The sequence below is a fragment of the Spodoptera frugiperda genome, chromosome 12, assembly GCF_023101765.2.
Source record: "Spodoptera frugiperda isolate SF20-4 chromosome 12, AGI-APGP_CSIRO_Sfru_2.0, whole genome shotgun sequence".
NCBI lineage: Eukaryota > Metazoa > Arthropoda > Insecta > Lepidoptera > Noctuidae > Spodoptera > Spodoptera frugiperda.
Genome location: NC_064223.1, coordinates 14,348,429 through 14,376,084, shown reverse-complemented (window position 1 = coordinate 14,376,084; position 27,656 = coordinate 14,348,429). Strand labels below are relative to the sequence as shown.

General features: G+C 38.5%; 2 protein-coding genes and 1 long non-coding RNA gene across 5 annotated transcripts; 2 read left to right on the top strand and 1 right to left on the bottom strand.

The window, feature by feature from the left end:
* Nucleotides 1-39: 39 nt before the first annotated feature.
* LOC118262823 (DNA topoisomerase 2-binding protein 1) lies at nucleotides 40-17,266 on the top strand. Its single transcript, XM_050697174.1, has 25 exons — nucleotides 40-269; nucleotides 787-938; nucleotides 1,083-1,215; nucleotides 1,733-1,840; nucleotides 2,234-2,493; nucleotides 2,973-3,148; nucleotides 3,816-3,913; nucleotides 4,324-4,440; nucleotides 5,024-5,248; nucleotides 5,597-5,780; nucleotides 6,224-6,364; nucleotides 7,743-7,927; nucleotides 8,353-8,525; nucleotides 9,071-9,270; nucleotides 9,729-9,923; nucleotides 10,449-10,568; nucleotides 10,884-11,033; nucleotides 11,283-11,437; nucleotides 12,299-12,403; nucleotides 12,531-12,581; nucleotides 13,085-13,265; nucleotides 13,843-13,982; nucleotides 14,420-14,620; nucleotides 15,441-15,664; nucleotides 16,281-17,266. Exons 1-25 carry the CDS (start codon nucleotides 180-182, stop codon nucleotides 16,471-16,473), a joined length of 3,957 nt encoding a protein of 1,318 aa, XP_050553131.1. The 5' UTR covers nucleotides 40-179; the 3' UTR covers nucleotides 16,474-17,266.
* Nucleotides 17,267-19,338: 2,072 nt separating this feature from the next.
* On the top strand, nucleotides 19,339-20,167 carry LOC126911264 (uncharacterized). Its single transcript, XR_007705781.1, has 2 exons — nucleotides 19,339-19,567; nucleotides 19,720-20,167. It is a non-coding gene; the product is annotated as an uncharacterized LOC126911264 (long non-coding RNA).
* LOC118262818 (uncharacterized) lies at nucleotides 20,089-27,410 on the bottom strand. 3 transcript variants are annotated; one of them, XM_050697343.1, is made up of 6 exons: nucleotides 26,527-26,689; nucleotides 25,384-25,562; nucleotides 24,487-24,653; nucleotides 23,554-23,720; nucleotides 20,561-20,666; nucleotides 20,089-20,233 (listed from the first exon to the last, which is right to left on the bottom strand). In XM_050697343.1, the coding sequence occupies exons 2-6, from the start codon at nucleotides 25,559-25,561 to the stop codon at nucleotides 20,141-20,143; spliced, it is 711 nt and encodes a 236-aa protein (XP_050553300.1). In that variant the 5' UTR covers nucleotide 25,562; nucleotides 26,527-26,689; the 3' UTR covers nucleotides 20,089-20,140. The 3 variants fall into 3 exon arrangements, with proteins under 3 accessions (XP_050553300.1, XP_035430324.1, XP_050553301.1); XM_035574431.2 differs by lacking the exon at nucleotides 20,089-20,233 and having other exon boundaries at nucleotides 20,299-20,666; XM_050697344.1 differs by lacking the exons at nucleotides 20,089-20,233; nucleotides 26,527-26,689 and adding an exon at nucleotides 27,264-27,410 and having other exon boundaries at nucleotides 20,301-20,666.
* Nucleotides 27,411-27,656: the final 246 nt, after the last annotated feature.

Sequence of the window (27,656 nt, the reverse complement as noted above, 5' to 3'; positions counted from 1 at the left end):
TAAACTTGTAATTCAACTGTCAGTTTAATCGTTCATCGTTACAAATCATTCGGTCAATCTTTCAAAAATTTGTAAACAAATCACGTTGAGAGGTTAAAAGTAGATTTTTCATGAAAAGTATGTTTTTCGGGTGAAAACTGGTGTGTTGTTAGTTATTTTTAAGACAAAATTGTGCTGAAATGGCTGAAGATATAAGTGTAACGTTTATTATACCAAAGGATTGCCGATCTGAAAATGAATGTTCTGAAGACATGCAACTTGCCTTTCTCGTAAGTTTTACGCTTGAAAATCCTTTTATATAACTCTCTAAATGATAGTCTCAATCCTCTATTCATTTACTATACTAGAATAAACGACTTAATCATTATTTGATGCGAAAACTGAACTGGAGATCATCATAAATATGTAATGACTTGATGACGTTCTTGTTTTGGTAAAACGGATTCCTTGCTTCGTTTTTACAGCTTTACTGATTTTATAAACGACTCAATGACCGAGATATGTATTGATAAAGATGTTATCATAATGATACAATGAATTTATTTTTGTAAATAGCCTACAAAAGAGGACTTCTACACGTCAAAACCATTATAAAAAGAGATAAGATGAGATCGTCATTTCTTAACAGATTACTCTGACAAGAAATGCCGAAACAAACTCAGAGGTCATATATCTAATTATAAACACTTTTTGATAATATTATTAGTCTGTATAATACTATTTGACTAACTTTAGTCTACTCTATCTATTATTGATAAAACAACATTTACTGTTATACCTTTACAGACTTGTGAGCAGCACTGTGGCGGTGGTTTAAAAGCACAGTGGGTGCATGAGAGCAAGTGGACAAAGTTTGAAGGGCTCACAAAGAGAGATGTGTTTGTTCTGACAGAGTTTGAGGGAGAACTGTATGGGAGACTACAGGGTACTAAGTGTTTGTAAGTATAACTCAAGAATTGGTTCCTAGCATAGTAAAACAGAGGTAAAGTCACCAAGATGTGACTCTCTGGCTTGACTTGCTGTGGCTTACTCACATAAGATTTAATTATTGTTGGTATATTCAGATGTATTCCCAATTTCAGATTAGTTGGTCCTCGTTGCTTATCATGCTGTCTGACAGAAGGTACGCCCATACCTTCGGGCCCGGAGCCTGTCTACACAATAGCCATGAGAGGTCTAACCATAACTGCAAGTGGACTCTCAAAGACACAGAAGGTATGGACACTTTGTTTGTGGTCTCATTCCAGTTACTATTGTAGAAGTAGTTGTATATGGGGTGACTGGTAATTAGTGAAGGATATTTAAACACACCATTGTATTCGTGATTACCAACAACTTTCTTAACCTCTTGTATGCCATATATAAGACAACAATAGAAAACACATTGTGTCTCGCGTGGATCTGCGTTCCAAACATATGAAGGGTTAAAGAAGCTTTTTTTGTATACTGATTAGTTTTATTTTTATCACAATAAGAAAACAACTAAATTTCATGCACATTTGGGCTTTTGCATAACCAGCTGTTAGCAGCTAAAATTCCAAAATACCTACCTAGTTACTAGTTATCGACAGCGGGCACCTCGCTGCTCACTGAGAAAGCGTCCATAATAAAATTTAAAGTAAAGTTTAAAGTGCTTTGTAATAATGAGTCTAAACACGTTTTTAATATAGTTCACTAATTACCAGTCACCTAATAGTAGTGATTAACAGTATCAATATTTTCTGTGTTTCAGGAAGAAATAAAGAGGAAAGTACATTGGATGGGTGGTATATACAGCACTGTGCTAACAGATGACACCACACACTTGATATCCGACACAGTGCTCTCTGATAAGTATATTGTAAGTACAAACTGTAAAGATAAACTATATAATGTTAAAAAAAATAAAACAATCAACTAAACACTAGATTTGCCCCAAAATTTCATTTGTGCCCTATATCATAAACTGGCTAGTACCACGCGGTTTCACCAGCTCTGCTAGGCTCCTTTTGGTCGTAGCGTCGTTAGGTTATAGCCTTCCTCAATAAATGGTCTATCCAACACAAGAAGAATTATTCAAATCAGACCAGCAGTTCCCGAGATTAGCATGTTCTAACAAACAAGCAAACTCCTTAGCTTTATATATTAGTATAGATACAAGAATGTTTGTTTATTTATTTTACATCTCAGGAACCATAAAATGCCTGCAAATTAATCATTCACAGTGACACAAGACTATTCAAATTCTTTACAGAAATCAGTCGAAAAAGGAATTCCCATAATGGCAGTAACTTGGATCCAAGCAGTTTGGGAGGCATCCCTTCAGCTGAATGTCAGTGCTTCCTCATCAGAGTTCCTCGTCCACCGTCTGCCACCCTTCACCAACCTTCAGGTCACCACATCAGGGATCCCGAAGAAGGAAAAGCAGTTAATCATGAAGCTGGTGAATGAGCATGGTGGACAGTTCTCAGGGGCGTTCCAGAGTGAAACCACTGATATTGTTGTGTTGACCAAGTTAGTATCTCTTTATGATATTATATCTTTCCACTGGGAATGGGCCATTTGTAATTATCAGGCTACTTTTTAAGTAGTGTGTTGTAATTTAAATTTAGAGCTCCATTGACTGTGCGGTTGCCACAATGGTTAGGTGATCGATTTCTGTATGAAACTTTGTAGGTTTGATGCGCGGCTCAAAACAAGACTGCTTCCGAAGATCTTAGATGACAAATCCTTGGGAATGACACATTATAATGGACATGCTACTGGATGTGGGCCATGCACGATCATTCATCGTCCCACCACAGGGCAAAGGTCTCAGCATAATCCCTCCAAGACAGTTTAGCTCGGCTTGCATGCAAAGCTTGGAGATAAAACAAACTTGCGGCCAATCCTTGTTATAGATGTCGAGTTCGTTCAAGAGAAAATTAGCTACATAAATTAGTTAACTAGAGTGGTGTCCAATAATTATAATTTGCATTCCTTTTAACTTGTAGAGAAGGCGTAGGCAGTGAGAAATACAAAGCGGCTTTAGAATACGGCAAGGCGGTTGTACTACCGTCGTGGGTGAAGGATTCAGCGGCTAAAGGAGTAGCGTTACCCCTGGCGAAGTATAGAGTCGCCGGCGCATCCACATCGTCACCTCTCGCTGAATCCCGCCTACCTGATATGAGTGAGTATTTTGAATTCGTTTTTTGGCTTGTAAAATATATTTTTTTGGAAGATTTGACACTGCTTTGCCTGTATCGATATTGGTTATTAAATCATATGAGAAAAAGTTGTATATTTATGTATATTTTTTATTACAAACCCGGCAAACTTCGGACTGCCTCAAAAAAATTTTCTAACCTTTTTTCCGTGTTCCTTGCTGGATAAACCATCCAGCTGCAAAAATAATTCAGGAACAAAATTAGCGAAATTGGTCCAGGCCTTTTCGAGTTTTAGCGAGACTAACGAACAGCACAGCAATTTATTTTTATAATTTTTTTTGTTGTGATGCACAGTCAGCTGAGTTACAGTACTCTCGACGGATCTTGGCAGGTTTGAACTACGTGCAGAAGGCTGCGCAATAAGTATTTTTTAGAACTAAATGGTGGCATGAGGCGAGGTGCGGGGGGCGGCGATCTAGGCTAGAGATTGACCATTTCTAAATACAATTGACCCTTTACACCCTTTGCGCAGCCTTCTGTACGTGGTTCAGACCTGCCAAGATCCGTTGAGAGACAACAATACCTATGGTCTTAGTACTGAATTTTCTTTTCTTACAAGAATATAAATAACTTGGCTGACATTCTTAGCAATCTAAATATTTATTAATATTTGTATTGTGTATTCCACAGGCTTGAACTTCTCTCGTATCACAAATGTGAGGGCGCCGAGTAATTTTGTAGATGAAACGCGGTCCGCAGACGCAACTATGTTGTCCGGTAAAATGAAGGTGATGTTCTAGTAATAATGTATCAGAGATATTGTAAAGAACATTTTTTGAAAAGAGTAACGATGGAGTTTCTTGCTCGTTCTTCTCCATTCGAAACAACACTTTGGAACGAGCGCCTAGCTTCACTAACAGACAGACTGACGGACAATTCAATTTAACGTTTCAAAAGTGCCTTATTTAGGATTAATTGAAATAAATGCTTTGACTTTGACTTTATTTACCACTTTGTCCCGTTAATTAAGATCTCTTTTCCTAGGTGCTTTACGCAAAATTGCTTTATGGTAGGTTACTAACTTCTATTTACTTGTGAGGCTATTCCATGTAAACTAACAATCAAATATCTGTTTATTAGTGTAGATTTATCTATATTTTATTGTAGTCTTAGTTAATTAATCGTATTCTTATTCCAGTTCACACAAGACACGAAGAAGGGTGATACTTCAATAGACAAGGAGATAGTGACTGCATTCGAAAGCTTCGACATGAATCTCATCAAGAAGGCTGGACCTATCTTTGATGGATTCTGTGTAAGTTTTTAACTACTTTTTTATCATGATGCATTATCGGTAATGGAATGGAGAATGGTATGGAGTTTGAAATTAGATTTGTATGGTAATAGGTCCACTATATGGGACTCATAGTTAAATCGTCAATAGCTATGTGGTAATCTTTAAAGAGTGTGACGTTATGTGTCGTGAATACGACAATGATGATGCTGATAACGATGATTAGTCTTTTGCGTCCGTGTCATTAGACTTGTGCTTATGACTCTGGATTCCGATCATAACTTGAAATTGATCAAGTTATCTCGTCAAACAGTTACGCAAGTGAGTTTGATTATTCATATTTTAGGGAACAGCGAGTAAAGTTCCCTAAGAAAAGGAGGATCCTCCGACCAGGCGAGGTGATCAGCCTGGCGGGCTTTCTGCCCAACTGTTGTTTGTTGGGATTTTCTATCCGTCTTAATTCGCATGTAAACTTCATATGTGCGATGCAGGATATTTGTGACGTCATCCGTTGATTTGCTCGTCGATAGTATATGTGCGACTTCTGTCATCTGTCACTTGTCAGAGTGTCGCCACAATATTAAACAATAATTCATGTTCACAGATCTGGGTACACGGCCTGGAGGGCTTGCCCCGCGAGCGTGCGATGGCGGCAGTGTCCCGTTGCGGCGGGGTGCGGTACGACGGGCCCCACCCGCGGGTCACGCACGCCGTGGCCGCCCCGCACGCGGCCCGCGCCGCACGCGCTGACCTGCCCGCCGTGCCCGTACTGTCGCCCATGTGGCTACTCAAGAGTGTCGAGGCTGGGAAAGCCTTGGATGAGGCACAGGTAAGAGATTTGTGTGTTTTAAAGTGTAGAGGTTTTTGTATTGAATTCATTTTGTATTGAATCTGATTGAAACTCAATATTAGACTTTATTAGTATTGGTTGAAAAACCACTTTATGAAACGAATTAATAAAAAACATCCAAAAGTTCCTAGTGTTGCTTTATTGTTTTATATTATTTCGAATGTAAGCATTGGCATTACTCATGAAATGACTCTACTAATTTCAAGCCATGCTAGAGCCCATATTTACGAGCAATGACACACAAACTTGTTAGTAGAATCACTTGGTTTAACAGCTACATGACCTACCCATACAAGATAAATAATTCCTACAATCCTTTATCCGCAGTTCCTAATAGAAGACAAACCGAGTACGCCAGCGAAGTCCAGCGCCCGCAAGCCCCGCTTGGAGCCCGCGTCGCCGATGAGCAAACGTAACCTCGCCCTGCTGCGCCGGGGACCGCTGGACCTGCCGCCGCCCACGCCTGAACTAGAAGAGCCTCAAGATGAACTTGTCAACCATTATCTTAGCCGTGAGTAGTAATACTAGTATTGATTGGTATATTTTTTGTTTGAAAAGGATTGGCTACAGAAAGCTCTGCATAGGGACGAGTGAAAGGGGGTAGGGAGGCCTTTGCCCAGTAGTGGGACGACCATGGCATAAAATAAATATATTTTTTGTGGGGAACTCGTGGAAGTATATACATTCTCCTATTTATTAAACTTATTATCAAAGCGTATTCAAGCACTTTTGAACTAATTCTCCCAGTTCTTCATCAAGTAAATTATACGAGAATATCCGACTAGTTTCGAGCCATATTGGGGCTCATAATTTGCGTACGATACATAAGATGTTACACAACATTTAGTACAATTTTCTATAGTAAAATTCATATAAATATCAATAAAGATACTCAATAATATCAGTAAACATGTAAAATCTAAAGTAATATTTACCATTTTCTGTCTATGCCAGAACATATAGAACCAGAAAGAGAAAAGACTCCGGAGCCAGTTCGTCAGGAGTTGGCACCGCCGGTACGACTGGAATGTCAGCCTGACATCACCGACGATGTGGCCGAGGATCCTACCGAAGAGATCGAACAGATATTCAGAGGTAAGAGATAAATACTTAAAGGTACATTTACGAATTATAAATTTTTCACAAATTACGATTTACCATGGCATGAGCTTCTGTCTAATAACGTCAGCTTATAGGCCACATACATTAGTACAGTAGTATATATATCTGTTACAGCCAAAGTAATAAATCTTAATATTATATATACTGTCTAGTAATTATATATAACGACTACTCAATTTAGATAAAGTGATAAATGACACAAAATTAATCACATTTACTAGCAATTTTATATACTATCTTCGAAGACTTGGATAATGTAATAAAACGAGCAGCATGCAAGCAAACATGCAGCATGTAGCAGGCAGGGTTTCTGTCATGGCTCCGGCGCTGCGGTCCTCCGGCGGCCCCACGCGTGCCAATCGTCGCAGACGGCTTTCGCTCACCACCGCAGCTTCGGCTTGATGGCCGGCTTCGCCGGCCAGCCTCAGCCGCGGTGGCTCGCTAGCAGCCTCCTGCTCCTCAGCCCGCGGGCCGCCTCGCTCCTACGCGCCTACGCGATTTTAAATTACACTCTAGGGGTAGGACAAACAAGACTACGTGGAGTCGGTTTTGTAGCAATTCGGTTCTGTCACTAACTTTTGTTGCACAGCATATTAAATTTTTAAACGACATTATTATTTAATTGTTACAGGAACTTATAACAAATTAGTTTGATCGAAATTATATATAGGGCACTACAAGTTCACTACCACCATTTCCTACATAAGTCATTAGGCCCACTGACGTTATGCAACTCAAATTTATGCCAAAACAAATTAGTCTTTGTTCTTAAAGACTAATTTTTATTCTTACAAGTTATTCTTACAAGTAAGAGTCTTGTGACATTTTGAGTTACACATGTATTATTACTTTGACTAACTTGGACTTCCTATTATGAATAATGTCCAGATAAAGTGATTAATTTATTACATTGTCTAGTGAATTTGGTATTTATATACAGTTATTCATAATGACTAGTCATTATGAATAATTGCTATTTAATCACTCTGACTGTAACATATACATCAGTGAGTATAGATGGGCGATTTTTAAACGACGATAAATACTGAGTGTCTCTCCGTTTTTACTTGAGTATTAATACAAAAAGTAATTACTCAGTATTTTATCCGTTCTGAGTATTTATCCCGAAAAATTGTTCATCTCTACAAACAAGTGACTTACTATGCTATCAGAGTTTTTTTAATTCTCCACCAATAGTTGATAAATCTATTCAGTAGTTTCTTAGTTTCATCATCATATCCCTCAATAATTTCCAGCGATCTGCATCCAATTTTTTTAGCTTACTAACTTACTTATTGCTGCGTAAATAAATAAAACGGAAAAACTTCTTCAATCCCTTCTCTTTCTATAGGTATAAAAATAGAAGTACAAGGCCTAGACGAGGAGGCCCTGTGCGAGTTGGGCGCGGAGGTATCGGCGGCGGGCGGGACCCTGGCGGGGCCCGGGGCCGGGGCCCCCTACGTACTGGTGCCGCTGGACTTCGAACTGCACGAGCTCGTCACCAAGGATGCTGAGGCTGTTACCGTGTTTTGGGTTGTAAGTATTATATTTTTATTATGTGAGAGCTGTGGTTTCTAAGATGCCAGAGCCAGCCAATCAAAGCATCTAACGTGGTCTCGTTTTAATCTCGTTAAACAAACTCTTATTAAACCCTTTGATTTTTTTTTATGTAGAAACTGTTATGTGCTGTCCGGTTTGGTAAACTTTTTTTTAATACAAGAAGTGAGAATGTGAGTCCAGATATGACTTGAAACTAGTAAAACTTTTCTCGAAATTCTCGAATAGTGTGTTTGTGAGTAATGTTCAAATACTCAAACGCCACTCAATTTTAAGACACTATCAAGAATAGTTCTATTGCCTCAAATTCTTAGTAAAATAACAGATATAGTACGATATTTAAATATCTGATTTTGCACTCAAAAATACTGTAGATAATGGCTCTTTGTCTTCACTCTCCTCAGAAAGACTGTCTCTCCCAACAAGAGTTGGTCCCGATCCAGTACTACCACCGGCCGGTCCGGGTCCCCACGTGGGCCGGCGCGGGCCCCCTGGCGGGGGTCGTGGCCAGCCTCAGCACGTACAGCGGGGTCGAACGAGCGTTCCTTGATGAACTCGCCAAGCTGTTGGGTGCTACGTGAGTAAATACGTTTGTAGATGTATTACAGCTGATATTAATTATTGATCTTAATGCAAAATCTCAGGATCAATCTCTACTTGAGGTATACTTAAGGGTGACGTGTACTTAAGGTTCAAAATTAACCACTATCCAAAACCTATAGATGGTTATTATTTGACGGATAATTTTGAAAAACGGGTTATTTTTCGAAAGATAATATTATGTCTCAAAATACTGCAACGCCGCAACGTCACGCCTTTTATCCCCGAAAGGGGTAGGTAGAGGTGCACATTGCGGCACCTAATGCCACTATACAATGTACACCCACTTTTCACCATTTGTGTTATAAGTGCCATGTAATAGGGGGTGAGCCCATTGATTGTCTCAAAATACGTATGTAAAAATATGTGTCAAAAAACGTATGTGTTAGTTAAGCTAAATGTAGTTTAATCATGAATGAACTCATAACTTTCTGACACATACATAATATTGAAAACCTCCCAAATTTACTATAAACTAGCAAAATTACTACTTACACCCCAACTGCTTTCCCCTAACAATAGCACACAACTCCGTTTCTGTCGCCGTAACACAGCGAACGCCCTAGCGTCGACCCACCTGATATGTCCGACCCCGACCGGGGACAAGTACCTGGGGGCGCTGAAGTGGGGACTGCCGGCAGTGAGGGCGACCTGGTTACTGGAGTGTGCCAGGGAAGGGACCAGGGTCAGTGAGAGGGAGCATCTTGTTGGAGATACTAAAGGTTTGTTACATTTTTTTTGTAGGACTAGATTCTGCCCGTGACTTCGTACACACAATCTCGTTTTTTTTTGCGTTTCCCGTAGATTTTTTTTATGGTATAAGCCGGTAAATGAGCTGACGGATCACCCTGATGGTAAGCAATCGCCGCCGCCCATGGACACTCGAAATACCAGAGGCGTTATAAGTGCGTTGCCGGCTTTTTAGGGTTTGAATTTCAGGATTGTTGGGGATAGGGGATTGGGAAGGGGGATTTGGTAACCTCACACAAAAAACATAATGCAAACGTTGTTTCACGTCGGTTTTCTGTGGTCGTGGTATCCAATCGAGACGACCCATTCGTGCCGAAGCATACTCTCCCGGATTTTCGGCAAATACTTCTATCCTTAGGTATAATATCCTATGTCCATTTCCTAGTATTTTTTTAAAATTATGTTTATTATCTTGTTCTCAATATTTCAGCGCCACCATCGCCCCAACCGCAACCAGTAGAAGAGGAACAACAACCACTGGAACCCGAGCCGGTCCCCGAACCGGAACCGATGGAAGTGCCCGTGACAGTAACAGACAAGGAGAACGCCATGTTGCCCCCACTAGCCCCCGCTGTACCTCGACGGGGATCTATCCCGAGTAGGGAGCAGACTCCTAAAGGAAAGGGTGAGTTCTAGGACTTTGGTCCACTTATAGACTGTTTTGCCGTTAAACACCAATAAAATATATTACCAACTAGTAAACCTGTTACCAATTTTCCGTTTTCCTGCTTTTATCTCAAAATTTTTCCTGAATTTTCTTTGCTGTAAACCTCACTGAGCCCAAGATCTTTCCAACGAATGCAAAAACCGTAGAAATCGGTTGGTGCGTTCTGGAGTTAGACGAGTCTACTTATTTATTTATTAGTTGGTATAACTACTTATATTTACTTACTGTAATAAACAATAGCAACATTCGGCTTTAATATTCGGTCGGTATTTTCGGTCAGCCTAAAACTAATGTTTTTCATAGTCCGTGTCTTGCATCGGCATTCATTGTTTTTGTGATTTATTTGTTGATAATACTTTATATTCTAGCTTTTAGGAAGTTGCAGTATCTAGAAATATATGTCGGATTCATTCCATGATGTCAATTTATAGTTTAATTGGGGATTGTGACTAAAACTATATTAATTCTGTGTATTGTTTCTAGATGGCGACGAGATGTCCCCAGCATCTCGTTACATAGCGATGGCCCGACAAGGTCTGCTCGGCTGTGACTCACAGGAGACGCCCAAACGGGTGGCCGACCTCAAAGATGATGCTAGACAAGGTATAATAATTATGTTACTTACTATTATTACGAGCGTAAGCAGATGTGTAGTTATTGTAGACACACAGTTTCGCCGTATGTGTGAAGTTACTTGAGACCTATCCCCTCAAATCCCTAACCCCTAAACGGTTAGTGACTCATTTGTAACTCCTTTAGTGTTTTGGGTGTCCATTGACGTTGCCGATTGCTTATTATCCTGGGATAATAAACGATAGAGCCCTATACCAATAAAAAACGTGAAATTTTCTGTTAATATAGAGTTATAGAAACTTAATCTGTGTCGTAACTTAATCTAAACATCATTTTTCCTTGTAGGTGGTGAATGTGGCGTTAGAACACCCCCACTAGAAGATGCACTATCGACTCCAAACCTGGCCGCTCTAAGTCCCACCACTCGACGTCGGCTGCAAGCTGTAAGGAGGGGGGAGATGCCATCCGATCCTATACGTACCCCTACTGATCCTTGTAAGTATTATTACAAAAATAATAAATTTTGTAAATCTATATTTGGAAAGTAAATCTCAAAGTCTTGATATCTTGAAGTCTTTATAGAGATTAAGACATCCAGGTACATGAATTACGAGTTACATTATATAGGAGATACTCTTCATATTTGCAAAAAGATACATAATCTTAATAAAGCTTTTTTTTTAAGTTAACCGTCTTCAATTTACTTTCTTTTTAACTGATATTAAAATTGTATGTATTTTCCAGTCGAAAGAAACGCCCAAACTCCGGACAGTGCATTCGGCGCGGCTCTCCGTCCCGGTTCCGGCCGTATGTCGCCGGAGGCACGGAAGCGGCTGTGGAAGTTCGTCGATGGGTTGCCTAGCAAGCAAGCTGAACCAGCCCCGCGGGATAAACATACGGTAAGTTTATATTTGACGTTTTAAATGGGTAGTACAGGGTCAGACTGGTTCCGGAGCTGTGGTCTACCTAGCGGGTTACCAGGGCTCCGACTCGAAAAGCAGAAGTAGAAACGGAGTGGTTTTTAGTCAGTAAGAATCTGACACTCCCTCTCGCCTCACCCAAGGCGGGAGAAGTCATTGGATGATTTCCCCCCTCAAAAAAGGTCACGATGTTGAAACGCGAACGGCGCTCTAATTGGTTGGTTCATTCGAACCGACCAAACAAACTCGTACTAAGTGTACGGAGTTTACAGAGTGCTCATAATAAAAATTATAACATCACAAACATATGAACGCAACAATATGAACTTTGCACAAATGAACGCGTTGCGCGTCATCGCAAGTAACATCTTTGATCCGTAAGTAACATTTTTGTATAACCCACAAATTGTTATTCTGCGCCAAATACAAATTGTTAGTATGTATATTTGTAAATATTTTGTAAAATACATGTTTTTCTGTGTAGCATTCCAAATCAAACGGATGTGTTGTAAGTTGTTTCGTCCTCTATTGCTATTAGAATGATCGTCATCGTCACGAAAACCAATGAGAAGGTGGTGTAGCCACTCATCAATATGTGTTGTATGGAAATTTTGACGTACAAAGCTTCATTCACTACTCAACTTAAATCTTCATATTTTTTATCCCATGGCGGATTCAATTGATGTTTTCTTTTCTACCTCTGTCTATTGGCTAAATTTGTGTGTAGCTTTTCGTACTTATTATACTTATTTATACATAATTATATATTTGTTTATATTATTATTATCTTGTGTTACCTTTTGTTTTTCATATTGTTATTATTTCTTGTGATATTTACAGCCTTTGTCAGAGATCCGCAATAGATTTTTAGCGCAGTTCAACGGAGATGCGCCCACGCCGCCTTCAGAACATCCCACTGTAGCGCCTAGGAAGCTGCAATTACAGGTACGTTTTTATTGTTATGTATGAGTATTATTTTTCATATATTTTTTAGTAAGTTAATCTTTCATGCAAATCGTCCAATCGATTAGAGACTTCAGTGAAAATTAATTGATTGATATTTTATTCCTAGGACCAATGCGAGACTCCACCTGCAAAAATGGCGAAATTAACACAAGACCAGGTAAAATAGAACATTTTATAGCTAGTTTTTTTGGAATATTTATTCTTTGCGCATAATGACATAAAGTTAATAAAATGGCATTTAATAAGTACGTAATTAATATCATTTACTTATATCTCAACCATTACAGTATTATTCGCGTTACTATTGCTTGCTGCGGTAACTTTGACTCACATTCTATAACCAATAGGAATCAATAAGAAAGCGTATATTAGTTTTTTATTGATATTAACGTTATTCCCCTTTTTTACGTTTGATGGTTCGACGTTTGGCCGCTATCTCCATCTGATAGTAAGTGATGGTGCGGCCTTAACGCTGAAGTACGTCTGTCCTATAGCAACCTATTCACTCGGGCTTTTTGAAGACACCCAGGTTATACCCATCAGGAAACACAGATTACGGTTACGGAACGGTATTCCGAACCGTTCCGTAACCCGGATCCGATCTTACGGTTACCATTCCGTATCGCGGATCCGATCTTACGGTACCATTCTTATTTCTAGAGTCCAGGCGGCGTAACAACCCCAAGTACAATCGCAGTAACGACTCCGAAGCCCGCGCCGTCCCCCGCGCTCCCCGCGGCCGTGGACGCGCAGCTACAGAGACTCAGTGCCGCGCTCACCGGCAGGCTCAGCTCGCAGCGACGGAGGCATAGGGACTCTACGCCCACTGTACCTGCGCCACGTGAGTTTAATAAATACCTATTTCTTTGGAAGTAGATGGAATATCAAACTGACTGGATATGTGAATTCGACGATCTGGAAATCATTGGGGGAGGTCTATGTTAATCAGTGGATGACTTGCTACTGATATGATAGAGATGAAGTATGCGAAAAACCTTCTGCGGTAGCAGCGGGGGTGCAACCGAAGAGACTACCAATCTCAATAATTTTTGCGCCGAACACACAGACTACACTAAATCGAATTTACCCCAGGTTAAGCTATCAGCTCGTGTGCCGCCTATTCAACAAAAAAGTATAAAATATTAATGAAATCGACCCTTCACTTATCGGAGTGTTCTATACCCTTAGTACGAGTTTGCTTTACGTTTAACGATATCGAAATGGCCGGTTTGAATGAACTAACCAATCACAGCGGCATACGGGCGCTCGTACTAAGAGTACCTGTTCACTTTTATCAGACTGAAGGAAGGGTATTGTTTTTCGTGCATAACTTGTATGTTTTGGTCCTTTTTAGTTTTGTTACAGTCAGGTATTTTAGCTGTTATTAATTAATTTGTTGTATTGTCAACATATTCCAGTCCCCGACTCGGAGCCGGCCCCCGAGTCCCAGCCCAACACAGTGGGGTGGGACGACACTACGCCTGCGCAACAACCCGAGCCCGAACCTGAACTAGAACCGGCGCCTATCAAGCGGTTCATGCTGTCTTCTAATGTTGATGTGAGTGTTACTATTTTTTAACAGAAAACCTTTGTTTTCAAGTAAAAACTAACTATAATTGATTCTAGATCGTGCCATTAGAGTTTGCCCGCGAATTAACATTAATAGTGATTCTTAATATTTAATGAATTGTTAGGCCGCACTGACCGCAGTCCATCAGGTATGATTCCTTCGTCTGGTTAGAGAATTTTTTACGTTTCTTTGTTTCATAAAGGGTTAATAAACCTAAATTTAGAATTAATTTTCTGTAATATTTACAATGTTTTAGCAAAAGTTATTTTTTTCAGCATCATGACATGTAATAACTTACTATCGTGAGAATTGCTGCTTACTATTGCTGGTTATGAAAATAAGACTTGAAACTAACTAAACTTTCCTCTACCACTTCACATAACACAGCCGTATATTTATATTAATTTACCAAATTTTTGTTACAGAACCGAGAAGAAATAATAGCAATGATAGTCCAGTTGGGCGGCGAGGTATGCGAGGGCGCGGAGTTGGACCCCGAGGCGAGCCACTTGCTATGCGCGGCGCCCGGCCGCAGCGAGAAGATGCTCGGCTCCATCGCCGCCGGACGGTGGGTGCTACACCCCGTCTATATTGCCAAGAGCCGCGCCGCCGGACAGTTCTTACCCGTGAGTTTGATGATATAATATTATTATTTTTATTATTTATTTATTCCTTTTCCATATAGATTACATTATAATATACTAAGCCCCATAAAACCGTTGTAATGGTTTGACTGTGGGGTCGCTGAGTCTCTATGTTAATAGTTATAATAACCTTTCGTATACCTGTATATAAGGCAACAATAGAAAATAAAAAGAAGAAAGAAAGAAAAACAGTTTTTTTGCACCGATTGATTAATAAAATAAAATAAAAGTATTGACGGTGCAAAAAAGATAATAGGTATATGTATAATATTGTGTCTCGCGTGGACCTGCGTTCTGGCACACGATGGGTTATGGTAAACGTCCCCAGGTCCGCATCGTACGAATCGTACGCATCGGACGGATCGCAATAAACGGATTGATTGCGTCCGCACGATGCGGATCAGTGGACGCAGTTTTATGAGTTTCTATATGAGATAAATTAAAATCCGTTGCGTGCGATGTGTGCGATGCGGGCCTATGGACACTTACCTTTGATGTTGGTTAGGTTTGGTTATGTTTCTCAAAGATTTTTGGTATATTTATGGAATTTTGTATATTTAAAGCTAAACATGGCGCGGTTAATCATTCTGACCTAGTTAGAAATAAGTTTGGTATTCTTATAATACCTTAAAGTTTCGTGTATAGATAAAATTGCAAGTTTTCTTTATTTAGCCTTTTGCCATCACAGTTTCTATCATAAATATCAGTGATAGTTTCATATTTCCAGTTATCTATGTTTGATCCTTTCCAAACTTACCTACACATTGAATTATCTCTATAAAATCCACCTAATCACAAACAGGAAGAAGAGTACGAATGGGGCAACCCCCTCGCGACGTGCCTCCCCCCCCTGTCGGGCGCGGAGCGCACCCTGTCCCGCGCGGCGTACCGCTGGCGTAGTGCGCGCGGCGCCGGTACGCCGGGACCCTTCCACGGCGTAGTGGCGCTGCTACACGTGCCCCCGCCGAGACGGAGGCTGCTGGCCCGGCTAGTTACTGCGGGGGATGGACAGGCACCGGAGGATGAGTGAGTATTACTATCCTAATACATTCATTAATAATAATAAAATTAAATAGCCTTTACACACACATAACGTCACGCCTTTTATCCCCGAAATGGTAGGCAGAGGACGGTGCACATTACGGCACGTAATGTCGCTACGTACACCCACTTTTCACCATTTGTGTTATAAGTCCCATGTAATAAGGGGTGAGCCTATTGCCATATCCTGGACTAAATAGCCTTTATTGTACACCTTTTAATAAATTAAGCAAAGGTTAACATCTTATAGTATGATAAGTGTACAAATTCATTATGTGTTAAAACTTACGTAGCTATTTGGCGAGGTAACTCAATCAGTTTCGAGCTATGGCTGGGATTCATAGTTATTAGTAACTTTACACGAAAGCACAATAAAAGAGTTAACTTTTTACCGTTTACTGTTAACAGTACCATGAATAAATAATAGAGCTTTAAATGTGAGATGTATTATCCATTTTCATTGCTGATAGTATGATTCCCATATAATAGCGAGGAGTCCCTATCATGATAGATAATCTTAATAAAATTAAGTCGATTCAAAATTCAATGTCTACTAGCCAAATGCTCACTAAAAATAACACAATATTTTCACCCATTCCAGGCCACCATACACAAATGAGAACATAACAGTTTGCTTCGCGGACATCAAGCGCTATCCTTTATCAGACAGAGACAGCGCGTGGCTGATTTCAAAGAGGATACCAGTTTGTGCGCCCGTACTACTCAGCTCATACCTTACCGACGATCCACCGCCCAAGCCTGAAGACCACTGCTTACCTGACTTTAGACCCTAATCTTAAAGAAATAATGACTTTTCTAGCTTGAGTCAGAATATATCTTCTATTGCAAAATAAATGCTCATCCGGACTATGAACATAATATTGGAATTTAGACCCTAAATGTATATGTATGAAGTCTTTTTTTCGCTTGAATCAGGTATGTCTTATAACTTCGTAAAGATGATCCCATCTTAGTGACAGTGACATTTTAAACCTTATCTGTTTGAAGTTAGAGTTCTTTATTGCGAACTTACGAAGTGACTTTTTTGCTTGAAGCTGGTCTTTCATGCATAAAGAACACCTAAGTTTGATTGAAATTTGCTTGACTTTGAACCTTATTTGTATAGCCGTAACGTCTTTTTTTGTTGACATTTGAATTAAACTATAGATAGAAAAAGTACTACATACATCATACTGTTTAAACACCTTTCAGGAGTCTATGAGCGACGGCAATTGCTTACCATCAGGTGATCCGTCTGCTCGTTTACCGACTTATCCAATAAAAAAAAAACATTGCCTCTATAAAAAAACAAGTAGTACATGTATTATGAAACAGTACTGAACGCTTAATGCCGCACTTAGAGACATTTAATGATCACTTAAACTATTCCTTAGTAACGATTTTGTTTCGAAAACAATTGCTAAGGACTGGGTTAAGTAATCATTAAATGTCTCTGAGTACGGCAGTTAAACATACAGAATAAAGATAATATTTACATAAACGTTGACTGACATGTATTATTGTATATTAATAGTTATATAGCTTTCTTATTTTGTGACAATAATAATGATTAAACGATGTTGTCTATTTGCGTGTTTTATTTATATATTATAGTTACTTGGTAGTAACGGAAAAGTTTCTACTCTGTTACGCCTTAAAATAAAGATGAACTGCAATTCAAATTTTATTAAATTAATGGTCAATGTAATATAAATAACACAACAAAACAAAAGAATAATATTAATATTACACGTGTTTGATAAATATGTATACAAAAACTAGCAAACCCAGCGAACTCCGTTTCGCCATCTGCTCTTTTCTCGTTTTTTTTTTTAATTTTGCTTTGCTATAAACATCACGGAACCCGTTACCTTTCCATCGAATGCAAAACCGTGGAAATCGGTCCGTGCGTTCTGGAGTTATAGCGTCAGGAAGGAAAACCCGACTTATTTTTATATAATAGATTATATAATATAAAACAATACACTACTAGTACTTACATACATAATATATGATAAGCAGCTTAATAAAAGGACCTTACCTATAAAAATATGTATAAAAATATATTTTAAGTCTATAATTATATCTAAATCACTAGGTCTATTTTGTGCCCTATTCAAAAATTTTCTCTATCTACTGAAAATCACACACTGTGCTTTGAAGAGCATATTTATACCTATCCACAGGGCGATTTTAAAAACAATATTACAATTTTAGGAGATGGACTCGTTATTATAAAGTTGTTTTATTATCTATTATTAAATTATTAAATAGGTAGTTTTAGCTGTAAATAATTGTCATATAAGTTTTTAAACTGACATGGTCACTAACACTATTATTAGAACTTATAACGGGATATTTTACCATGCTTATTTTTTATTACCGAGTTAATCCAATCATGGCGCTTGCAACAGTGCCGAAATATCGGAAACTCGGTAAAATGAATAAACATGGTAAATATCCCGTTATAAGTTCTAATATTAAATAATTGTCATTATTTAAATAGCCGACCAGCAGTGTTTTCTGATGAACTGGAACCCGCTTATCAAGCGTGGATAAGGATGATACCTACACCTTATTGGCTGTTCATTCCATCAATCACGTGAGGTTTTTTTTTTAATCAAACATGTAAATAGTGTTTTTAAAATTGTCCTGTGTGTATAGGTACTTATTTACTAGGTACTTAAAAGTAGATAGGTACTATGTTTTTTTATTACTTTAATTAATGTGGAATGATAGGTATAATTTATTATATTAATTGACTTAATTATTCATTTTTTATTGTCAATTATATTGATAACAAAGTTACAATCGTGGACTATTTTGCAATAATACTTAAAAATAGAGTTTTAATGAATTTATTTAATAGATACAGTTGACACACGATAATTCGAAATTCGATGGACTTAAAATATTTCGTTTTACCGCATGTTTGAATATCAAATGGTTCGAAAATATATATCTACTCCTAGTCTTGGTAACATCTCATATTGCACACATTTGCTTAAACACCTACACAAAGTTACTTTATATTAACTACAACGACATAATTAGAATTCATAGGGAATGTTAAAAATAATTAATATATTTCTCCTAAAAATATACGTCTATTAAAATACAAGTAAAATTGGCTAAATATATACATGTACCTTTCTATTAGGTATTAATATTTACTTTTCTCTACTCCATGAAGCAAATACAAAGAGGAGATGTCATAACTAGTTTTCCCTTTAACATAATGCGTGCCACGTTATGAAGCGTGCAAAATGTTACACCAAAACACGCCCCTTATTTACCTCTCTATTATCCATCTAGCGGTCCCATATTACAAAAAAGTTGTGGCATATCCTCTTTGTACTTGCTTTATGGTCTACCATATTCATGGTTGCACAACCAAGACATATTATTCTATTTATACCTAGTTATGTTTTCATCAAACTATATAATTCTATCATGGCCTCGCTTTTTATCATCACATATTCGACGGTCAATATATATACTGGTTGCATGGTTCTACGCTTAGCAGTAACACTAAAAGAAATATTGTTCTTACAACAATACAACTATTTTACATTTTTCTATAAACTTTACTCATAAATCGTTTAACCATGACTTTAACACAGCTATTGTTGTCGTCGGGGACAGTTGAGGCCGTTCAAAGAATTCCTTCATGGTGGCGGTTCCAATGCTAAAAGAAATATGGTTCTTATAACAATACAACTATAAGGTACATTTTTCTATAAACTTTACTCATCAAATCGTTTAACCATGACTTTAACACAGATATTGTCATCGTCGGGGAAGTTGAGACCGTGCTCAAAGAATTCCTTCATGGTGACGGTTCCAATGGTAAAAGAAATATGGTTCTTATAACAATACAACTATAAGGTACATTATTCTATAAACTTTATCATCAAATCGAACCATACTTTAACACAGATATTGTCATCGTCGGGGAAGTTGAGACCGTGCTCAAAGAATTCCTTCATGGTCGGTTCCAATCAAAAGAAATATGGTTCTTATAACAACACAACTATAAGGTACATTATTCTATAAACTTTACATGGTGGCGGTTAAAATGGTAAAAGAAATATGGTTCTTATAACAATACAACTATAAGGTACATTTTTCTATAAACTTTACTCATCAAATCGTTTAACCATGACTTTAACACAGATATTGTCATCGTCGGGGAAGTTGAGACCGTGCTCAAAGAATTCCTTCATGGAGACGGTTCCAATGGTAAAAGGAATATGGTTCTTGTAACTATACAACTATAAGGTACATTTTTCTATAAACCTTAGTCATCAAACCGTTTAACCATGACTTTGACACAGATATTGTCATCGTCGGGGAAGTTCAGGCCGTGCTCAAAGAATTCCTTCATGGAGACCTTTCCAATGGTAAAAGAAATATGGTTCTTATAACAATTCAACTATAAGGTACATTATTCTATAAACCTTACTCATCAAACCGTTTAACCATGACTTTAACACAGATATTGTCATCGTCGGGGAAGTTCAGGCCGTGCTCAAAGAATTCCTTCATGGAGACCTTTCCAATGGTAAAAGAAATAGCACGTTCTTAAACAATTCAACTATTGGTACTTATTCTATAAACCTTAGTCATCAAATCGTTTAACCATGACTTTAACACAGATATTGTCATCGTCGGGGAAGTTGAGACCGTGCTCAAAGAATTCCTTCATGGTGACGGTTCCAATGGTAAAAGAAAATTAAATATGGTTCTTATAACAACACAACTATAAGGTACATTATTCTATAAACCTTAGTCATCAAACCGTTTAACCATGACTTTGACACAGATATTGTCGTCGTTGGGGAAGTTGAGACCGTGCTCAAAGAATTCCTTCATGGAGACGGTTCCAATGGTAGTGAAGCCGGCTCTTGTGGCACTGATCTGTGAAGCCGGACCCGTGAATACTGTAGATGTTGCTTTAACTCCGTGGTGGAGACTTAAGGGCTTTCTGTAAAAGATTGATGATTGTTGTTAGTATTTCTAGTTTCGTTGTGTGAGTGAGGTTACCGGAGGCCCAATTCCACCTTCCCAGTCTTCCCAATCCCCGATTCCCGAACAACCCTTAAATTTCTAACTCCCAAAAAGCCGGCAACGCACTTGTAACGCCTCTGGTGTTTCGGGTGTCTATGGGCGGCGGAGATTGCTTACTATCAGGTAACACGTCTGCTCGATTACGGGCTTGTTTCATAAAAAAAGTTATTCTATAACATTTTATAGGGCTGATCTGTACGGTATGCTTGGTATGAGTATGCTTTACGTTTAAAGTAAATTAATTGCACGGTTGGCGCGGTGGCTGGGTGACCGGCTGCCGCGCAACGTGTAGCGGGTTCGATTCCCTTTGTGTGATCCAGAAACACAGGAGAAAATCCTAGTGTGGAGTAACGTTTTTTTTTTCTAAATAAAAGAGACGAACCAAAAAAAAAAACAGAAAAATAATTGATATAGGTCAGTACCTATCATTTGCCTACTACAATTTTGTCATTTTTATTTTTGGTTCAACAAAATATAGGTATCTAGTTACTAACGAGCGATGCCCTTACTTACAACGTTATCAGTAACCATACAAAATAGAACTAAAACGTATAAATTAGACTTAGCGCCTGTTTCACCACCTTCATATAAGTGTCCGATAAACTTATGTGACAAATAGTGCAGTGGCGTAGCGTAGTGGGAGCGGCAGGGGCGGCCCGCCCCGGGCGGCTCTTTTTAGGGAGCGACAAATTTTAAACAATAAATAATAAAAATATTTTGTAAATATTTCAACCATTTTATATTTTTTTCGCAACTAGAGATCGGAGAAAGTAGTGATAGTGGGGATGGAACCTTTAACGAGTGGTCCTGCCCCGAGAGGGGCACCTGAAGCAAGAATCCGACGAATTGTCGGAACCGATTGGTAGGGTAAAAAAAGTGAAGGCGAAATCAAGTTCCCACGACGTGGGACTTGATGAGGCTCAACGCCAACTGAGGGCGTCTCTGGCGCAAGCCAAGAGGGTGGAGGCGCAAAAGGACCTGGAGGAGAAGGTCGCCGCCAAGGAGCGCGCAACCGGTGCCGCAAGGTCCAAGGCCGGCTACGGGGCCTCCAACGTCCTGTACGCAGACCACTCAGTGGCCGAGCTAGCGCAAATGGCGCTGGAGGACAAGGAGGAAATTTTGAAAATTTCTCAGTCGTAGCACGGATTATAGTGCATACAAAATCCATTCTTAATTCAAAGTTAACTGATACATAGCGGCTATCCAGACATTGTGAAACAAGTCCTTAGTACCTACTGCTATTTGTCAGTAACAAAAACACCAAAAAAAATTAAACAAAAAAAAAAGATTAGACTTTAAACTGTGATTTGAACGCAGTTAGCACTTACCTAGATATATATCATTATTTCAAACTGATGCAACATACAAAAACTTATCCTAAAATAACAAAACTCTTCATCCAATTCATAACCTTACTACAACAGGATAAGATCGAAATTGCATTAAAAGTATACCAGATTGGTATAGCATTACATGCAGCCGTCTGTTCCTAAGTGTATCTCGTAGTGCAAGGGCGTACAGAGGTCAAATCAATTCACAATCTGACCCTATCTCTCAATAAAGGAAACGAGCGATTCATTCCATTGAATGCGCTGACAAACTGAATTAAGATTTATTAAAGTCATTCTTAGGTCTAAAGCTTTCTTTGGTACAGGTTATGGTACGGAGCGAGGGACAGTCAGTCATATTAGGCATTAAAAAGGATAAGATTTATGATAAAAAAAAAGTATAACAAGGGCACGGACCGAAAGTCTGTGGAGCTGGCTGCCGCGCAATGTGTAGCGGGTTCGATTCCCGCACGAAGCAACTCTTTGTGTGATCCACAAATTGTTGTTTCGGGTCTGGGTGTGAGGTGTATGTGAACTTGTATGTTTGTAAACGCACCCACGACACAGGAGAAAACCTTAGTGTGGGGCAATGTTTAAAAAAATAGTAATGTAGTAGTAAAAAAGCAGTCATACTAGCTAAGGAGGAGGTGGGGCGCGTGAGGGAAGGAATGTCTTTACGCTCCACCTCTCACAGGGGACACTGGGCGACGAGGATCGCGCGATGAATTCCAACTTAAGCACGGATGTGCGAACGGCGAGCATTAATAATTGATATTATGTAGGTACATAAATAGGTCTCACACATGGATAAGTATGATTGATTACATTTTAAACGGTGTACCAGTTGAATCACCGGCAATTATTTTGTTATTTAGGAAGCATTCCTAATAGTACGAAGGTACTGTAAAGGCACAAGGTAGGAAGGTATTGTAAACAAAACAATCAGGTTGTAATTTTGTCCAATTCTCTGTACTTTGGTAGCACAAAAAACCTTTGAGTAGGTACATTGATATGTAGGTACTGCCTGCTTGTATCAAACTTACGAGGATCATACTAATATGTTGATAATGATATTTGTCCGTCAATCACGCTGATAGTTCTTAACGGATTTTGATGAAATTTGGTAAACAGAATATGAGCTGACTTGGGTGATAGGATACTTTTTATCCCACGGCAACGCGGATGATGCCGATGGCAGAAATAATATTATTAGAATACATAGGTATTCAATATCTAGTGTTAATTTTGTGTTTGTAAACACATCCACGACACAGTAGTACCTAAATACCATTGCAACGATGGTAACGTCAAACATTTTATTTCCGAAGGGGTAGGCAGACAGGCAGTCGCACTTGCGACCACTCGACCAACGACGCGACACAGTAGTAGGCAACAAATGACGTAACTTGGGATAATCTTTAAAAACAGAAAAATAATTAAGGAAATTTTTAAACACAAGTAATTACCAAAACTTACCTCGCAGCCAAGATCCTGGCACCGAGTCTTGAACCCCTGTACTCTCGACACACTACAAGTCCCAGGGCATACAGGACCTGGCTCATGCCTAGGTATTTGAAGGCATCTATCTTTTCATCAATTACTTTCAGAGCTGCATACAGGTTCTTAAAACCTTTTCCTTCTACCTGAAATAATAAATTATCAAGTGCATTGCTGTATTCTTTTGATTATTAGATGTTTAGTGAAATATGGGAAAAATTTTCTACAGATGAAAACTTGAAGATGGTAGACATGGATGGCAGACTTATAGCAATTCAAAGTATTACATTGTTTTTAGTGTGTACAATGTATGTACTTTATGTATGTATCATTTGGCTAAAACCTGGTGTTCAATGTGTAAAAGTGTAAGGAAAGAAAATTCCCCGACAAAGTTCCCTAGACAAGATTATTTATTTTTGATATCCATATTCGTTTATTCACCTGTGAAGTTTCCTAGAATTGAATGAGTACAACGAAACGATAAAGTCAAAAGGGGTTTTTAGGGGGATAATCATCCAATGACTTCTCCCGCCTTGGGCGAGGCAAGAAGGAGTGTCAGACTCTTACTGACTAAAAACCACCCCGTTCCTACTCCTAGTAGTCCGCAGCAACGTTCAGAACTTCGCATGTGTATTCTCTGTTCAAACCACGCCCGTTTTTCATAGATCCTTTTTCATCTTTCATCACATTTATACGTACGTCATATAACATAACCTCACGCCTGTCTCCTTTGGGACGGCAGAGAACGCCAATTGCCACGATTCTCAATACTTCTTTCGCTTTTCATGTTTACTCATCGCTAGAGGACGCCTTAGATGGGCATAGTATCGACCAGTTTGGTGATATATTAAAGAAGGGCCAAGTTAAAAGTAGCCAAGTTAAGTAGATAAGCCTAAGGTATAAGGTACTCACAATGTCATGAACTTCTTCACCCTGCGTCTGAACGAGGCACACGTTTAACGCGACTAGTTTCTTTCTGCCATCCTTCACTTCATAACAGGCCAGTGACATGCGTTGTGCCAGGTATCCTCGCCAGAAGTCGCTGATACTTCTTATTGATACTGGATCCTCTGTGATTTCTACAATCATAATTAAGTGTTTATTAATATAAAACATCACGTTACGATCAAAAGGAACCGATCGGAGCGGATGAAACAGCAAGGAAGTAGTTAGTTTAATTTGATACCTAAGATTAGCACGTTCAAACAAACTCTTCAGTTTTATATAATAGTAAAAGTGCTTTAATTTCAAGTCTGATTGAGAATTTTGGTCCTAAAAAGTTAATGATATATATCTACTGTAAATATCTAACCGCCATAAGACATAGAGATTGTCAGTTGTACTTCGCACTAGTAACCATAGATGAGGTTCATGGTGTTTGTCGCAAAAACAAAGACGCGGAAACTAATTATAATGGTGTTCTATATTATGTACCTACATATTATGTATAATCAAGGTTATTTACCATACCCATCTTAGAATAATTGATTACTTTATAATGATATGATATACTTACCCGATTGTATAATGCGTTTGAGATTAGCGTAAACAACATATCTATTTATAGGTAGAGTAGCTTGTTGTTTTCATAACAAATATACCTATCTATGTAGTTTCTTCATATTATTTACTTGCTGTTTGTGAAAATACTTTTTAAACTGACATGGTCACTAACACTATCATTAGAACTTGAGACGGGATCAGTTTATCCGTTATCATGGCGCTTGCAATTCACTCATATTTTGACTCTAGTTCCAAGACCTACTAGTTACAAGCAACAATTTTAAAAATACTTAATGATTGACTTACTGCTAAAAGAACACAGGGTTTCATCAGGGCAGAGATTTTCTACCAGTATCTTGATTGCCTCCTCATCGTGCTCTGGGGGTAAATCCTGGATGATCCAAGTGGTCCCATTGTCATCTACCCACTGGTCCCAAATTAGGGGACAACTGGAGTCCCAAACTCTTTTGAAGCCCACCACCATTCTATAGGAAAAATGTTTAAGTTTTATTATTAAGTGCACGTATTAGGTGCCAGGTTCTAAGTTATTAGTCGTTCTGAGAATTTTAGGAAATAATAATTCTGGACGGCTCGTTGGTCGAGTGGTTGCAAGTGCGAATGCCGGGCAAGGGGTCTCGGGTTCGATTCCCGGGTCGGGCGAAGTATTACTGGGCTTTTTTAGGTTTTTCGAAAATTTCTCAGTGGTAGCACGAAGTCTGGAAATGTGCCCGGTATATGGCAATAGGCTCACCACCTATTACATGGGACTTACAACATAAATAGTGAAAAGTGGGTGTACACAGTGGCATTACGTGCCATATTGTGCACCTCTGCCTACCTAGCGGGTTTGGGGATTAAAGGCGTGACGATATGTATGTATGTAATAATTCTGGAAATATACATACAGTCGACTCTCGATCATTTAAACCTTCAATAATTTGAACAGCACAAACAAACTCAGAGGTCATGAATATGAGCCTCTAGCATGGCTTGAAACTAGTCGAGTTCCTCGTCAAACAGTTACGTGAGTAACCCGACAACATAATAATGTCAGTTGATTATTGAACTTCATTATTTCGTAACACTAAAGAAGCAATTGTGCCCAGCGAATGATAATAACCTCGTTCCCAATTACCTATTTGACTGCCCAAAACTAATTGCTATGTATGTGGACCTCTGACCTACGACGTTGGACTCTAAAGGGAGCTATGTTAAGTATCACTACATGCATAAAACAAAGTCGCTTTTTCTGTCCCTATGTACCTATGTACCTACAAAAATAAACATAAAATGTTTTTAAAAATGTATATTTGTATGCGCATAATAACTAGCGAACTACTGGACTTAATTAGATAAATCTTGTGTACTCCGCTTATATACATCACCACCGGGTAAATCCAAAGTGAAACAATTATAATTACATTGAAAAAGAAAACCTATTTAACTTACCTTAAAACTCAAAATTAAAAGTTAAACTTAATTAATTTAGACACTATTTAGTTATCTAGGTGCACTGTATAGACGTTGTGATCTAGACACGCTTGAGAGCTAACTGCATAGATCATACAATGCATGCACTTGTTTAGTATGTATGTATATTTACGTAGCATTAGGGCAAGTACACACTGGGCGACGTTTAAATTATTGTTGATCGAAGTTTAAATTTTTTGATATTAAGTTTTATTATAATGATCCCGGTGTTTGATATAATTATGCTATGTATCTCGTAGATCATTCTATAGAAAAGTAGTTGTCTTTTTACTGGGCTTATTAGTTATTTAGTATCGATACACTTCTCATTAGCAGGATGGACTGAACAGACTGAAATATTTAGGCACTTTATTTGTTGACATTTAAAAAGTCACTATTTATGGTATGAAAATTGGAATAAATGATTTCATTTAGATTCTGTTAGTCAGGCATTGAAAACATATTAGATGTTTTGGATAAAATTAAACAAAACAAAACATAGAAGTGACGTCACGTGAAATTCAATATAATATCGTAGAAAGTATTTGCTTCCATAAGAAATACAAAAAAGAAATACGTATCAAGAAGGACATTAAAATAAAAATTAGACATCTATCCCTTTGGGTATCGTCAGGAACACTTTTATGGAGGTGTACGTAGCTAAAGCAAATTTGGATCAGCTGAAAAAAAAAGTATTTTTCAATTTATCTACTTACATTATAGAGCTAATGGCAACAGCTATATAAACTAGTCACTGGTTCAATTTTCACGTATAATTCTTTGTGTCTAATTCAACTAAACTTTCTAAAACCACACGCGTTAATAAATAGTTAACTAAAACAGATGGTGTCACCGTACAGATAGCTAATGTACGACTGTGGACTCGACTGCTTCCTTACAACACGCTTACCTAGACCTAGATAAAGGGAATTAAATGGACTTCTTACTGTCGTACTCAGAGACATTTTTTAATCGATTCCTTAGTAACGATTTTGTTCCAAAAACAATTGCTAAGCAAATTAAGTATGGAAGAGTTCCCAATTACCCCCTTCCCAATCTTCCCAATTCCAGATTCCCCAACAACCCTTAAATTCCTAACCCCCAAAAGG

What these genes read in the sequence shown, in the direction of transcription:
- LOC118262818 (XM_050697344.1), bottom strand. Translation starts at nt 25,561, where the DNA reads ATGGTGGTGGGCTTCAAAAGAGTTTGGGACTCCAGTTGTCCCCTAATT. An exon ending in AACCCTGTGTTCTTTTAGCA is followed by an intron (nt 24,654 to 25,383) that starts GTAAGTCAATCA and finishes TTATGATTGTAG; the next exon opens with AAATCACAGAGGATCCAGTA. An exon ending in GCCAGGATCTTGGCTGCGAG is followed by an intron (nt 20,667 to 23,553) that starts GTAAGTTTTGGT and finishes AATCTTTTACAG; the next exon opens with AAAGCCCTTAAGTCTCCACC.
- LOC118262823 (XM_050697174.1), top strand. Translation starts at nt 180, where the DNA reads ATGGCTGAAGATATAAGTGTAACGTTTATTATACCAAAGGATTGCCGA. An exon ending in CGAAATTAACACAAGACCAG is followed by an intron (nt 12,582 to 13,084) that starts GTAAAATAGAAC and finishes TCTTATTTCTAG; the next exon opens with AGTCCAGGCGGCGTAACAAC. An exon ending in TGCTGTCTTCTAATGTTGAT is followed by an intron (nt 13,983 to 14,419) that starts GTGAGTGTTACT and finishes TTTTTGTTACAG; the next exon opens with AACCGAGAAGAAATAATAGC.